At 45.5% G+C, this 15,037-nt stretch overlaps 1 protein-coding gene across 1 annotated transcript; it reads left to right on the plus strand.

Moving 5' to 3' along the window:
* Window positions 1–5,880: 5,880 nt before the first annotated feature.
* CTXND1 (cortexin domain containing 1) lies at window positions 5,881–14,339 on the plus strand. The gene is made up of 2 exons (XM_021940815.2): window positions 5,881–6,258; window positions 7,836–14,339. Exon 2 carries the CDS (start codon window positions 7,901–7,903, stop codon window positions 8,078–8,080), a length of 180 nt encoding a protein of 59 aa, XP_021796507.1. The 5' UTR covers window positions 5,881–6,258; window positions 7,836–7,900; the 3' UTR covers window positions 8,081–14,339.
* The last annotated feature ends 698 nt before the right edge of the window (window positions 14,340–15,037 follow it).

Raw genomic sequence — 15,037 nt, forward strand, 5'->3', positions numbered from 1 at the left:
AGGTTAGGAGTTACAATGTAAGGATTTATTTTTTTAAAAAAAAGACAATGCAAAAACGATAACATAACAATCGCAAATTCTGCATCATGGAAATGTAAGTACTTGTTATAGCATTGTTGTACTTTTCTAGGTCTTAAATTTCTCAAACAAAAAAAAAAGCAATTAAAGCAGGAGCAGGTCTTGACCTAGCAGTCAGCAGACAGCACTGACCTCCCACCCCCCCACCCAGCACGTGCAGATTTTACATTAAAAATTTAGTTGCTTATTTTACATAAATATCATATTTGTGATATTGTTTGTCAACTTACTTTTTCACTTAACAGAATTTCTAGCCCTCTATTGTGTGTATGTGCATATGTGTGTGTGCACACGTGTGTTTCCAATGAACTAAGAGTACTCCATGACGCAGATGGCTGTTTTAACCATTCCATTACTGACAGAAGTTCATTTTGTTCCCAGTTTTTCACTATTACAATACTGCAGTGAACATATTTCAAAGGAACAGCAGACCTGTAACCAGACACCTATTTCTTCATCCTCAGGCCTGGCCTCATATGAGTGGCTATTAGCGAATGGCCAATGTTCTTAAGTTTCACACATTTGCATTCCACAGCACGGAATCAAAAACCAGTTCCCAGATAATCCTGAATAATTTCCCCTAGGCAGTTTTCAGCTATTTCAAGGCACTAAGGAGAAAAACTAGAATCTAAGATATGCCAAGAAAGGAACAGCCCAAGTAAATATCCCAGGATCTCAACTTGGTACCCTAGAGTGCAACACCCTAGTAATATTGTCAAACTAAAGATAGACACAGCCTTGTTTGCAGTAAGTGAACCCCACCTTGAGTGGGCTTAGCCCCTTATTGAATGGAGGTGATCTGCTTGCACAATAGTTGCTTACCAGAGAAAATGGTGAATCCTCTCTGCAGAAAAATAACATCACCCTGAGCTGCTACAATGTTTTACATCAGTGCTCAGTAACTCACTGAAACGTTTATCAGGTATATCAAGAAACTGAACCAAAAGAAAAAATAAACAATAGAAGCAAACCCACAGATGACCTGGATACTGGAGTTATCAAATAAGGACTTCAGAAAAATTACATCAGTGACAAGGTAGAAAATGGCACTGGAGAGCTGGAAATTGTTTTAAAGCATCAAATGGTAATTCTAAAACTGAAAAGTATGGCTGAAGGGAAATTTGAATAGGTAGATTTAACAGCTGATGGGACATAAAGACAAGATTAATGAACTTGAAGTTAGTCCATAGAAAATATTCAGACTACAGCATTAAAAACACACACACACACACACACACACACACACACAGGAAGAAAGCATAACAAAATTGTGACACAGTGAAAAGGTCTAAGTGTACCTGGAGCACCAGAAAGGGAAGAGAGAAAAAATGGAACAAATGAATATTTAAAGGGGAAAGAGCCCAAAATTTTCAGAAGCTGACATCAAGTAACATTCAAGAAGTAGTACAAACACTAAGAAAATACAGAGAAAACCACACATAGGCACGTTCACAGCAAAACTGCTGAAAACCAAAGACAAGGAGAAAATCTTTAAAGCAGGCTGAGAAAAATGTACATTCCCTTCAAAGGAGACAGGACCTTGGGGAATATAATTGACATGACCGCTTTCTGAAGGACATGCTAGACAACAATCTACAGCCAAACAAGAGATGATAGAAAAACTTCAGCCAAAGTGAGAGGTGACAACATGCTATCAGCCCTCGCTCTCGGCACCTCCTCGGCCTCGCCGTCCACTCTGGCTGTGCTTGAGGAGCCCTTCAGCCCGCCAGGGCACTGTGGGAGCCCCTCTCAGGGCTGGCCGAGGCAGGAGCCGGCTCCCTCTGCTTGCGGGGAGGTGTGAAGGGAGAGACGCAGGCGGGAACTGGGGCTGCATGCGGCCCTCGCTGGCCAGCGCGAGTTCTGGGTGGGTGTGGGCTCAGCAGCCCCACACAGGGAGTGGCAGGCTGGGGCCCGGGCAGTGAGGGGCTTAGCACCCGGGCCAGAAGCTGCAGAGGGTGCGCTGGGTCCCCCAGCTGTGCTGGCCCGGCAGCCTTGTGCTGGAATTCTTGCCGGGCCTCAGCTGCCTCCCCATGGGGCAGGGCTGGGGACCTGCAGCCCACCATGCCCGAGCCTAGCCCCACTGCACTGTGGGCTCCTGCACGGCCTGAGCCTCCCCGATGAGCTCCGCCCCCTGTGCCACAGCACCCGGTCCCATGGCCCACCCAAGGGCTGAAAAGCGCAGGTGCACCTGCAGGACTGGCGGGCAGCTCCGCCTGCAGCCCTGGTGCAGGATCCACAAGGTGAAGCCAGCTGAGCTCCTAAGTCTAGTGGGGACTTGGAGAACCTTTATGTCTAGCTAAGGGGATTGTAAATACACCAATCAGCACCCTGTGTCTAGCTCAGGGTTTGTAAATACACCAATCACTACTCTGTATCTAGCTAACCTAGTGGGGACTTGGAGAACTTTACTGTCTAGCACTCTGTGTCTAGCTAAAGGATTATAAAGGCACCAATCAGCACTCTATCAAAAGGTCCAATCAACTCTCTGTAAAATGGACCAATCAGCAGGATGTCAGTGGGGCCGATAAAGGAATAAAAGCAGGCTGCCGGAGCAAGCGGCTGGGGGTCTCTTCAATGGTATGGAGTCTTTGTTCTTTTGCTGTTTGCAATAGCTCTTGTTGCTGTTCACTGTTTGGGTCTATGCTACCTTTATCAGGTGTAATACTCACTGCAAAGGTCTGCAGCTTCACTCTTGAGGCCAGTAAGACCTTGATCCCACCAGGAGGACCCAATAACTCCAGAAGCGCTGCCCTTACATACGAAGGTCTGCAGCTTCAGTCCTGAAGCCACCGAGACCACAAACCTACCAGAAGGAACAAACTCCAAACACGTCTGAACATGAGAAGGAACAAACTCCAGACCCACCATCTGTAAGAACTGTAAGACTCACCACTAGGGTCCGTGGCTTCATTCTTGAAGTCAGTGAAACCAAGAACCCACCAATTACAGACACAATGACTGGTGGGAAGCCTTAAATAAAGGTCACTGTAAAACAGAATGAAAACTAAGGTAGACTTAAGGGCAAAAACAACATATAAATGTTACATACCCTAACCGTGTAGAAATAATGGAAGTAACTGTCAATGGAAAGAGAATGGGAAAAGGAGGTGAAAACTGGAATAAACTCCCTAATTTCCTAATACCTTGCAGCTGGGAATAAAAATGCATACATTTAAAGTTGACAATTCAAATTACAGAAACTGACGCACATGTAAAAGAACAAAGGTAAACAATTAGCTAATACTAGTGACTAAAATTAGGTAGTGAAAGAAAGTAAGAAATAGGAGTAGGAATCAGGGATAAAGGAAAAAACGGTAATAAAATAAAAATTAATAAAATGAACATATTTATTTCAACTCTGCTTCCAAGGCCAAAAAGGAGAGATACCAAAAACCCAATAGAAAAATAGGTAAAGGATATTAACAGAGAATTCACAAAAAGAGGAAGGACAACTGGATCTTAAACACATGCAAAGATGCTTAATTTCTCTAAGATAGATAAAAATTACTCTGAGAGCTACAGGGTGTATACATCTGTAAAATCTCAAAAATGATGCATTTAATATGTGTACGTTTCACTACATGTAAATTTTACATTTTAAGAAATCTATAAACAAATACTGAATTCTAGTTAATGATACACACGCTGGAGTGCTTTGAAGTGAAGTGTATTAATGCTTGCATCTTTGAAATGCGTTCAAAAAGTTAAAAGGATGGATAGGTGGGTAAATAGGACAAAATTTTTAAAATGCGGCAAAACATAGAATCTAGGTGGTAGATATATATTTGTTTACTGTATAATTCTTTCAACTTCTCCGTGTGTTTGAAAATGTTTGTTATAAGATGTTATAACGTCTTTCAAATTTTCTTTCAAATTGGCGAAAATAAAAGATAACTCTGTTTTCAAGATTCTGCTACTGAAACACCAGGAGTTTGGTCTGGATCCTGTTGCTCACCGTACAGAAAGCCAGTAACTGAAACGACGAGTATTTCCAGGGCAGAAGGCTTTTTATTCTCATGATGTCAACTGGGAGAATGGGAAATAAGTCTCAAATCCATCTCCTCAACTGACTAAAATTGGGGGTTTATAGACTGAGGAAAGAATGTGGGAAAAAAAGTTGGACTAGGAAGGTAAGGAAGAGTAAGGAAGACGAACGAGGGGTCTGGTGTCTCATTGTCTAGATGCCGGGATCTGGTGCATTTCAGTCCCTTGCCTGACAGTTTCCTAAGGAAAAAACTCAGATGAGAGAAATGTAAGTTTCAAATTTTAAGACTCGGAGGGTCAATTTCTATGTTTATTCAAAAAACCCATAAATATCAGTTCTATGGGACAATTGGGCTGGTTTCAGCTGTAGGACAATCGTCCCTCACAACCTTTGCCAATGGAAGCTAACATAGGTACAACCTCCAAGAATAATAATATCGATCAGAATTAAAATGACTTTATCCTTAGACACAGCAGTTTCGCCTGAAGGAATTTAATTACAGACATACTCAGACGTGCAAAATGCATAGCTACAAGGACATTTGCTCCATCAATATGTGAAAAACGAAAGATTGGAAATCCTATCTAACTGATAGAAGACTATGGTTGAATTTATTATGGGATATCCATACAACAAAATACAATACAGCCATTAAAAAGAAAGAGGCAACCGTCTATGTGTTGACGTTAAATAATCTCCACGATATGTTAAACTTTAAAAGTAAGATGTGGAACAGTTTATATAACAGGCTTTCATTTATTTGAAAAACAAACATACATATTTTCTTTTATAAGAATAAAATATCTCCAGATTAGAAGGATGTATAAAGACCTGATAACAATAGTTGCCTATCTGGAGATGAGCTAGATGGCTGGGGATAGGGGTAGTGAAAACACTGGTTTTACTGTTTTCTTTTTGTGCTTTTTGAGTTTTGAATAGTGTACAACAATTAATTATGCAAAATGTTCAATTTAATCCTCAAAAAAGTTAAAAATATAATTACCATATGATCCAGCAATGCCACCTCTGCTTATACACCCCAAAGCATTGAAAGCAGAGTCTCAAAGAGAGATTTGCACACCCACATTAATAGCAATACTACTTACACAGTCAAAAGGTGAAAACATCCCGAGTGTCCATTGATGAAAAAATGGATAAACAAAATGTGGTATAAACATATATACAATGGAATATTATTCAGACCTTTAAAAAAAGGAAATTCTGACATGCTATAATATGAATGAAGCTGGAGGACATTATGCACAATGAAATAAGCCAGTCACAAAAAGATAAATACGTACAATTCCACTTACATGAAGTAGGTAGAGCAGTCAAATTCATATAGACATAAAGTAGAATGGTGGCTGCCCGGGGCTGGGGGAAGGGAAATGGGGAGTTATGGTCTAATGAGTGCCCAGTTTGTTTTGCAAGATGAAGAGTTCTGGAGATGGATGGCAGCAATGGCTGCACCACAGCGTGAATGTACTTAATACCACTGAACAGTACACAAAAATGCCGCTGCACACTTGACAATGGTCAAGACGGTAGATTTTATGTTACGTGTATGTGGCCACACTTTTTAAAGTTTATGTGTGTGTGTGTATAAACATTTTTTTTTTTTTTTTTTTTTTTTTTGGAGACACAGTCTTGTTCTGTTGCCCAGGCTGGAGTGCAGCGGCGCAACCTCCGCTTCCCAGGGTCAAGCGATTCTCTTGCCTCAGCCTCCTGAGTAGCTGGGATTACAGGCGTGCACCACCACGCCCGGCTAAATTTTTTTGTACTTTTTGTAGAGACAGGATTTTGTCATGCTGGTCTCAAACTCCTGGGCTCAAGCAATCTTCCCACCTCAGCCTCCCAAAGTGCTGGGATTACAGGCCTGAAAGTTGTTATATTTTAAAAAGAGAGAAGAAATCAGCATCAAACAACAGTGTGTGGCAGATCCCACCCCCATGCCAGGAAGGAGCTACCCAGGGGAGTCCACATTCTATCTAGGGCTGGGCATCTCAGGAAATAACTAGTCTTCTTTGTCCCTTTCTCTTACAGTTACACTCCAGCGCCCCCACCAGCCAGCACAGCGCCTGCTCTCAGTGAACAGCCACTGCTCTCCATGGGCGCCCCCCATGATGCCTGACCACTCCCTGTGCCTCCTGGAACAGCCAGGGTCCTTATGAAGTGCTGACCACTCCAGTCAGCAGGTCAGTGTCCTGTAAGAGTGGTGAGGGTTGAGACAAGGTCTAAGAGAGGGGAAGTCGTGGTTGACTGTGGTTACAGCTCTTCCCCAGCCAGCGGACTCTAAGCTTGCACAGACAGCTATCTTCCTAAAGCTCCAGAGTGGGTGGGGAAGATGGAGCCCCACTAGAGGAGGCAGAGACATGTAGGGACCTAGGGTGTGGGATGAGGGACCTTGGATATGTCATTTTCCTGCTCAGTGCCTCAGTTTCCACATTTATAAAATGGGCCTATTGATGCCTGGGTAACTTGCTTCCAGGGGTGTCATGAGCTTTAAATAACAAACAGAACACGAAGCACAGCGTACAGCCCAAGCACTCCACAAGTTCAGGGATAAGGATGGGGACGAATGCTACGTGTGGGGAGAGGGAGCAGCAGCCAGCCCTCCTCCTAAAGCTGTCCGTGGCAGCTGAACTTGGGGAGCTGCCTGCCCCCTCCTAGCCAGCTCCTCGAGCTGCCAGTTCACCCAAAGTATGTACTGACCATCCACTGGAGCCAGGGACCGTGCATTTGGTTGTCACGCCCTTGTGAAGCAGGTATGGCCACTTGTCCTCAGCATGGAGAAAATTAGGACCCAGAGAAGTTGGCAAATCATCCCAAGATGAATGAGTGATGTGTCAGTGTAGGGACTACTGCTGGAGTCCTAACAATAATTGAGAGCTGTCCAGACCTGCACTGCAAGGCGGTGGCAGAGCTGGGACCCTTCCATGTGACTGCCAAAACTGTTCTTCCCATCACACAGTTTTCAGGCCATGTGCTGGCCTCAGCAGGAGTCTCTAGAGAGTCCCTTTGAGGACCTGCAGCAGGGAAGGGGATATAGACCCTCCAGGCCTCTCACTGTCTTCCACGACAGCAGTCCCTCGTCGGTCTGTTCCTCTGTGGTTTTCCACAATAGGTTTCATTTGAAATCTAGGTTCTTATGCTTTAAAAAACATAATAGACCAGACATAGTGGCTCACACCTGTAATCCCAATGCTTTGGGAGTCCAAGGCAAGAGGATTGCTTGAGGCAGGAGTTGGAGGCTGCAGTGCGCTATGATTGTGCCACTGCACTGCACTCCAGCCTGAGCGACGGAGTGAGATCCTGTCTCTAAAATATATGCATCTATATCATAATTACTTAATTTTTGAAATGCTTTCAGATTACCCTCAGATAGTGGTTTGTCTAAATGGAAAGCATTATCCTAACTGCCTTTCTAAAGGGTTTCATGGAATGGAGGCAGCTGCAGGGCCTCTATCCCCACCCAGCCCTCAGCCCCACCCTAGTCCCACACCTGCTGGGACTCATCTGTCACCTCCCCTGCCCCAGCCTGGGGAGGCACTGGCTGCACCCTGCTAGAGCCTCTGGTCACCTACAAGGTTTCGGGCTGGGACCATGTGGGTCCATGTGTACCCATCCCCTCCTACCCTCCTGCAGGGTGGTCTGAGCAGCAAGCTCTCGGTGCAGGGGTAGCAGATAAGAGGGAGCAGAGGTTGGTGCCCTGCAGTCACCCCAGGCACGTGACCACACCCCTCCTTCCCCACTGCTGTGGCTGTCTCTGCAGGGGTGGAAAATGGTACCAGTCAAGCCCGAGGCAGAGGAGGAGCAGCCCGCAGTCGCTGCCACGAGATGGAGGAGCCCACGCCCGAGCCCGTCTATGTCGACGTGGACAAAGGGCTGACCTTGGCCTGTTTCGTCTTCCTCTGCCTCTTCCTTGTCGTGATGATCATCCGCTGTGCCAAGGTCATCATGGACCCTTACAGCGCCATCCCCACATCCACCTGGGAGGAGCAGCACCTGGACGACTGAGGCACAGCGGCGGTGGAGACTGGACCTGGCAATCTGCGGGTGGCTGTGCCCCAGGATGCACCCATGTGTCCCCTGCCAGCCTGCCATCCCACAGAGGCAAGGAATGAATCTGGTCACCCAGGGAAGGAGAAAGTGCAACTTAGCCCTGTCAGCCCTCCCTCGAGCACCAGCGTGGAATGCCCGGGTGCCATGGGTGTCACAACCATGGAGCAGCCAGGGGAAAAGAGCCCTGGCCCAGGACCCAGGAGGCTGGGGTTCCAGTGTGGGGAGTCACTGTGAGATGATGGGGTAGTCACCTTCCCAGGCTCCTGGAAACCTTTTGGAATTGGATCCAGCAATAGACACCCCCCAGCCATCACACAACAGTGGTCTTGCCTTGAGGAGACTCTCTATCCTTAAAATACAAAGTAGCACATGGAGGCTTCCAACCAAGAGGTCCCACCTGAACCCCAGCCCCTCCCCACGGACCAGCAATGGTGTGGCAGTGAGGAGGGAAGGCAGGTTGAGGGAGTCTCACCTGAAAATTCATGAAGGGCACAGGATATGGGCTGCTTCCAAGCAGTATTTTTTTAAACTAAAATATAGAGGGATATATTTTTCCTGTGATAAATAAAATGTACATTTTAGAAACTTGGGAAAATGCAGATAAATAGAAAGAAAGGGAGGGAAATAACACTTAATAATTCCACCTCCCAGAAACCACCATTTTGATATATTTTCTTCCAGCCTTTTTACTTGTATTTTTTAGTCAAATTCATACTCCATGCATGGTGTTGTATCACTTCATATGGTAGCATGAATATTCCCCACGACATCAAACACTCTTCTTAGCTGCCAGTTTCAGTGACTGAAGGGTCACTTCAGTCACTACCCAACCATCAGTTGGGTAGGTCATGGTTAAAAAATCATCTCCTTTGGTTGTACATTTAATTTTTTTCACTAATTTTTCCTCACACAAAAATTATTTCACCCAGTAACCTTTCTGAGGGTGCACAGTCCATGAGATAAATATTGAATGGGGAGATCTGTGTTCTAGTCCCACATTTATCAGTCAGGTTACAATGTGACCTTGAGCAAGTCACTTCACCTCCCAGTGCCTCAGTTTCCTCATTGTAAGATAGGAAAAGCCTTGTCATTTTAAAATGTTTATTTTTTGCATATACCTCGTGAACAAAAGGACAGAAAAGGGAGTGAATGTGCTATAAATTAGCTATAGTCGGAGGTGGGGGGCAAGGAAGAAGTTATTGATGATGACTCTTCTCGGGCGCTCCCTCCTCCCACCTCCTTCTGCCCTCGACCCCACTCCCACTCCATCACCTACATCCATGACCTTGCAGCAAAATTATTAGAGCAGAGCCTACAAAACTGGTCCCAGGTCCCAATTCCTCTACGTCCTTGTTATAGCACCCCAGATAACTCACTTAGCCTCTCTGAGCCCCAATTTCCTCGTCTGTAAAGTGAGGGAATAACATCTACCTCACAAGGTTGTTGTGAGGATGAAATGAGAGAACATGGGCAAACATGAATGTTCTTGAGTTCACCACCCCAGGAGAAGCCAGGGGTCTGAGCTGCGAGGAGTGCCCCCTGCCCCTACAGAGCCTGGAACCCTCAGCTTTCCTCAACTTCCGAGGGCTACTTCCTACAGGCCAAATCTCCCAGCCAGAACCACTTGGTCAGAGGAATAGTCACAGCAGCCTTCCCTAGCACCTGACCTCAAGGGATGTGGTGTCTTCCAATTTACGTAATTGCCAGTGTCATCAGTTTTCCCGTAACATGATATGAAGTTAAACAAGAGCACCTGAGCTCCCCTTCCTCTGAGTGCATTTATTCTGTCCCTCCAAAGTGTGGCCTTCCATCCCCATCCAAGAGACCTGCAGCTGTGAAGAAGCTCAAGACTTCTCATTGTCAGCCTCCCAGCCATTAGTCCCCACCACAGCCCAGGCCACCTGGAAAATGGGTTTCCAAAGCACTATCACTACTAGGTGACCCCTGAATGCGGACAAGGCCACAGCTGTTCAGGCAGCATTTCAGGGGATATCCAGTTGTCATCCCTCTCCTACCCACCCCTATCCCCACTATTGTGGGATGCACAAAGGGACAGCTGGCAATGGCAGTGAACCAAGATGCAGGGAAGGCCCTGTATAATGAGGAGGATCTAAAGCAAGACTCATGTGCATTGCCTCAGGTTCAGCAGCAGCAGCCCTCACTCTGAAGCCTACCTTGAGATGCCAGGCACTTCTGTTAAAAATCTCATCAGTATGCATTTACAATGTAAACTAGAACCAACTCCCAGTAAGCTAATAACAGACCCCAGGAACAAGAAAAGGTCTTCCAGACCGCCCCTGGACACACTTTAGAACCCTCAGGGGTGAAAAAGAGGGTGCTCCAGGGCAGTGCAACTTAACCTGTGGTTGAAGGACAAACAGCCTCTGCAATACTTGAGGAGCTCGTTAGAAACCCAAACTCACAGCCCCCTCCAGACCAACGTACAGAATGTACATTAGCAAGATTCCCTAGGTGGTTTCTATGCACCTTAAAGTTTAGGAAGCACTGCCTGAGAATCCCTTGGTCCTAATTAATTCTTTTCCACACTCAGATTCGCTAATGGGTTTCACCTTATCTCTTGACTCTTGTTTGATGGCAACGGGAAATAGTAACATTTCAGGAAGGGTGGAAAATATAAAAAGCACTCCCAACCCAAGCCTCCAAAAAACAGCAATTTTAATTTGTGTCCATATATTGCCTTCTAATCATTGTCCTCATGCAAGATTTTTTTTCATAAAGATGATCTGCTATATAATTTTATATCATACTCTTTCTCCTAATATTACATCATAAGTATACTTTCGTGTTGCTACTACATTCTTCACACTTGTCATTTTAATGGCCATAAAACATGACATCTAGTACACATATATAATTATGTAGCTTCCTATTATTAAATACTTGGATTTCTTCCATTTTCCCTATTATACATGTTCCAAGCAAAAAAGAAAGGTTAAAATACATATGATGAAGGCAGGGTGCTTGCTTAGGACACGGGAGAATAAATATTTACTATACACTCCCTCCATCTAAGAGACACATGGAGCACAGCGGGGAGGGAGACCTATCTAAGAACTGGATCATATTAAGGAGAAAAAAGCAACTGGAATCTCAGGCTTCAGTAGTTGCATTATGCTGCTGAAGCACAGAGGAGATGGTCCTTTGTGACCAGAGCATCTCAACTCGTTTCTGGCAAGCTGAGATGAACTTTGGGGTTGTGGATAGAAAGATAAACTGATCAGCAAAAGGAATGAACAGAAGTCTTCAAGGCTAGAAGTTGGCAGAGAAGAAATGAAAAGTATTAAGAGAATGGGAGGCCTGTGAAGTTGGCCATAACCCAGGACTTAAGGAGAACACAGACTGGAGAAGAACTCTCCAAAGCAGAGAATGGGTGGTGGGTTTTCCAGGCAGTGATTCCTAGACGCCAGTTTTAAGTTGTGGCTTGTACTGTGCTCAGCTACACTCCCTTCATGTCGCCCCAAGCCCTCTCTGAAGTCTGATAAACGATCCACTCTGCAGCAGTGGTCTTTGGGACAATGAAGACACCTCGGTGGTGGGTCATGTAGGGAAATACGATCTGGAAGAGGCCAGCAGTCCCACAGACAAGTGGGGTAGCAGAAATATGCAGAACCAAGAGTTCAGAGTGATGATCACTAGAAGAAACGCAGCCCCTAAGGATGCTCAGAGAGTTGGATACATATAGTAGGACCCTAGCTTTACCATCCTGGCATATCATTCCCATCATAGATATTTCGTTTTTTTCTAATTAGTTGCTCAAATGTCTACATGTTCTTATTGAATTGAAAACCAGTGTCTCCCTGTCTCATTAAATTTCCAGAACTTCAGAGGCTAAATCAATCCAAAAGGGGCCGGTCCTGCTTTCAAACACCAAGTGAAGAGAACTGCAAAGCTTGGTGTGTGCACTAGTGTGGTTTCCTACCACTAGGTCTTGTTGTTGAGGACTGGTTCTGCCATGCATGATCAATGACCACCCGCAATGTCCTGTGGCCCAGCCTGTGGAGAGGTGCTCACACAGAGTTATCTGGGTCCACATCCACGTTCCCAGCTATTCTGTCCAATCATAGCACAAAGACAGGTTGCCTGTATCCAGAGGGACACACAGCCTCAGCCACACCAGCCCTTACTTATGAGCTTGATGGTCATCAGCAAAGACTCTCTCCCTTTAGGAGGGTTCTCCTTGGGAGCTTTCAGTGTCTTGGCAGGAAAGAGATGGCACGCACGAAGCACTGACTGAAGATAGTTTAATGAAAGAATATTTACAGAGTTTGGGCAAGGGTATGGAAAGCAACAGGGAAGAGTAAAACACCCAGGGATGGCCGGGCAAGGAAGCTCATGTCTGTAATCCCAGCACTTTGGGAGGCCAAGGCAGGCGGACTGCTTGAGCCCAGGAGTTTGAAACCAGCCTGGCCAACATAAGCAAGAACCTGTTTATCTACAAAAAATAAAATGTTTTTTAAAAAATTAGCTGGGTGTGGTGTTGCACACCTATAGTGCCAGCTACTCAGGAGTCTGAGGTGGGAGGATCACTCGAGTCCAGAAGTTTGAGGTTACAGTGAGCTAGGATCACACTACTGCACTCCAGCCTGGGTGACAGAGAGAGACACTGTCTCTAAAAATAAAAAACTAAAACAAACTACCCAGGGACAGGCAGGCCACAAACTATTACCATCTCAGCCTAGAGAGACAAGGAGGAGGATCTAGAACCCAGGGAGAGCTACAGCCATGGAGGAGGAGTCACCCGATGGAAGCCCTGGTCACAGCTAGAGGATCAAAACTCCTGCACCCACTGCAGCTCAGTAGGAAGAGAGCCAGGGGAATAAATACCTTGACCTCTTGCCTCCTGCCCTCCAATCTCCTGTCTGGGTCTTCCATTGGCCAAAAACAACAGAAGCTAAAGGTCAGGGGACCCTGAGTGATACGGTCCACATAGGCAGCACACTGGAGCAAAAGAAGAAAACCCAGCACAATTCATCCTATTACCACTTAGCAGCCATTCACAAACTTTGCTTAGATGGGAGAAAAATATTTTGTCCCCAGCACAGGGGAAACATAAAATCTCACCAGTCACCATATTGTCTGGGGGTGATAGCAATTTAGTCCCATTCCCACCTGCAACTTAAATCATAATGTAGCCACTCCTGGGTAAGTGGAACACTTCCTGTAAAGCACAACTGCTAGTGCCCCCTTCTGTGACTGATCATGGGGCCCAGAGTGGTAACTGTAGTCTTGTTCTCCCACCACCCATTCCATAGCCCTTTTACCTTCTGGCAGTCCCTTAGCTGTTGGAAAATTTTATTTGGTGGAATGACCCAAATCTTCATCCACAGAGGATTCAAATTCTTGGTGCCCTGTCTTCATTGAGTTGCCACAGTATCCACAGATTCCTAAAGAACATGAAGAGGCCTTGAAGATCTCACCTGGAAGCACTGTAAAATTCTCAGAAAGAATAACAGGTGCTCTAGGGCAACAACGACTATGGTCCAAGAATGGACAGCATTGGCATCTCTGGGGAGCCTGTTAGAAATCTAATTTCGTGCCCCCACCTCAGGCTTACAGAATGAGGACAAGGGATACAGGGAGTACCAAGTGCCCTAGTGAATCCCAGGGTTCCAAAGCTAGTACTCCTTGCCCCTATTGTGTAGCAGAAACCCTACTTTCCCTTGGATATTGGGGTGAACCATCCTGACAGTGCAGTGATCTCTTTCTCTGCCAATGTTTCAACATAAGGAGCCCCAGATGGCACAAGATCATCTTCCAATTTAACAGATCCATAACTATACTCCCTGGTGGAAGCAGTTCCTCTTGGTCACTAGAGATTTCCAAACCCACAAAACCTAAGGTTTCTTGTTTAAAGGCCACGTTTGTGGGATACACTGAGATGAATATGCTGTGGTTTGAACGTGTCCCCCAAAGTTCATGTGTTGGAAACTTGATTCCCAATGCAACAGTGTTGAGAGGTGGGGCCCAATGAGAGGTGATTAGGCCGTGAGGGTGGAATGAATGGATTAATGCTGTTTTCTCAAGAGTGGGCTTGTTTTGAAAGGGGGTGTTTCGTCCCCTTTTCTCTCTTGCCCATGTGATTCATTCCACCATGTTTATGATGCAACAAGGTCCTCACCAAATGCTGGTTCCTTGATCTTGGATTTTGCAGCCTCCATAATCGTGAGCCAAATAAATTTCTATTCATTATAAACTACCCAGTTTGTGTTATTCTGTTTTAGCAGCACAAAATGAACAGAATGAAACACCACAAATGGCGGGGAGGGACAGGGATGGCAAATCCATATCTGGAATATATGTCTATTCCTATTGCCCTCCATGATGAAAGGGACTCAGTTTAATTAACCTTCTACCAAGTAAGTGTTTGGTCTATCTCCCACCACCCATCCCTGGGAATGGTGCCATATCAGGGGCTTGGCATTGGTCTCATTCATTGGAAGCCTACATATCCAGAAGTTATGGAAACCAATGGACTTTAGCAAGGGAAAGCCCATAGTGTTGATAGCCTCTGTCCCTTCCACTACAGTCACTTTGTTCATGATGTCATTGAGCAAACACCAGAGTAGACAGAGGAAGAGGCTGACACCCCCAAGTTGGGTCATCTTATCCACCTGATCGTTGAGAGTCTTTTCTGCAGTGGATGCCCTCCAGTAGGCATTTAAATGGCCCTTGAATATCTTGACATCCAGGGCCCCTTCAAAGATGTCTTTTCACACATATCTCCCGAAGACTGCCTTGGACTCTCTCTTCCCATCCTGTTCAGTTGGGTCAATGCTGTGATTCTCCTATTGGAGATGGTTAGGAATTCCACACAGCACCCCCATTTGCAAGACACTTCTGGCACTATTGGATCTGCTGATCTTAAGGACCAAACGGCAGAGTAGCTTTCAT

This window comes from Papio anubis, chromosome 7, assembly GCF_008728515.1.
Source record: "Papio anubis isolate 15944 chromosome 7, Panubis1.0, whole genome shotgun sequence".
NCBI lineage: Eukaryota > Metazoa > Chordata > Mammalia > Primates > Cercopithecidae > Papio > Papio anubis.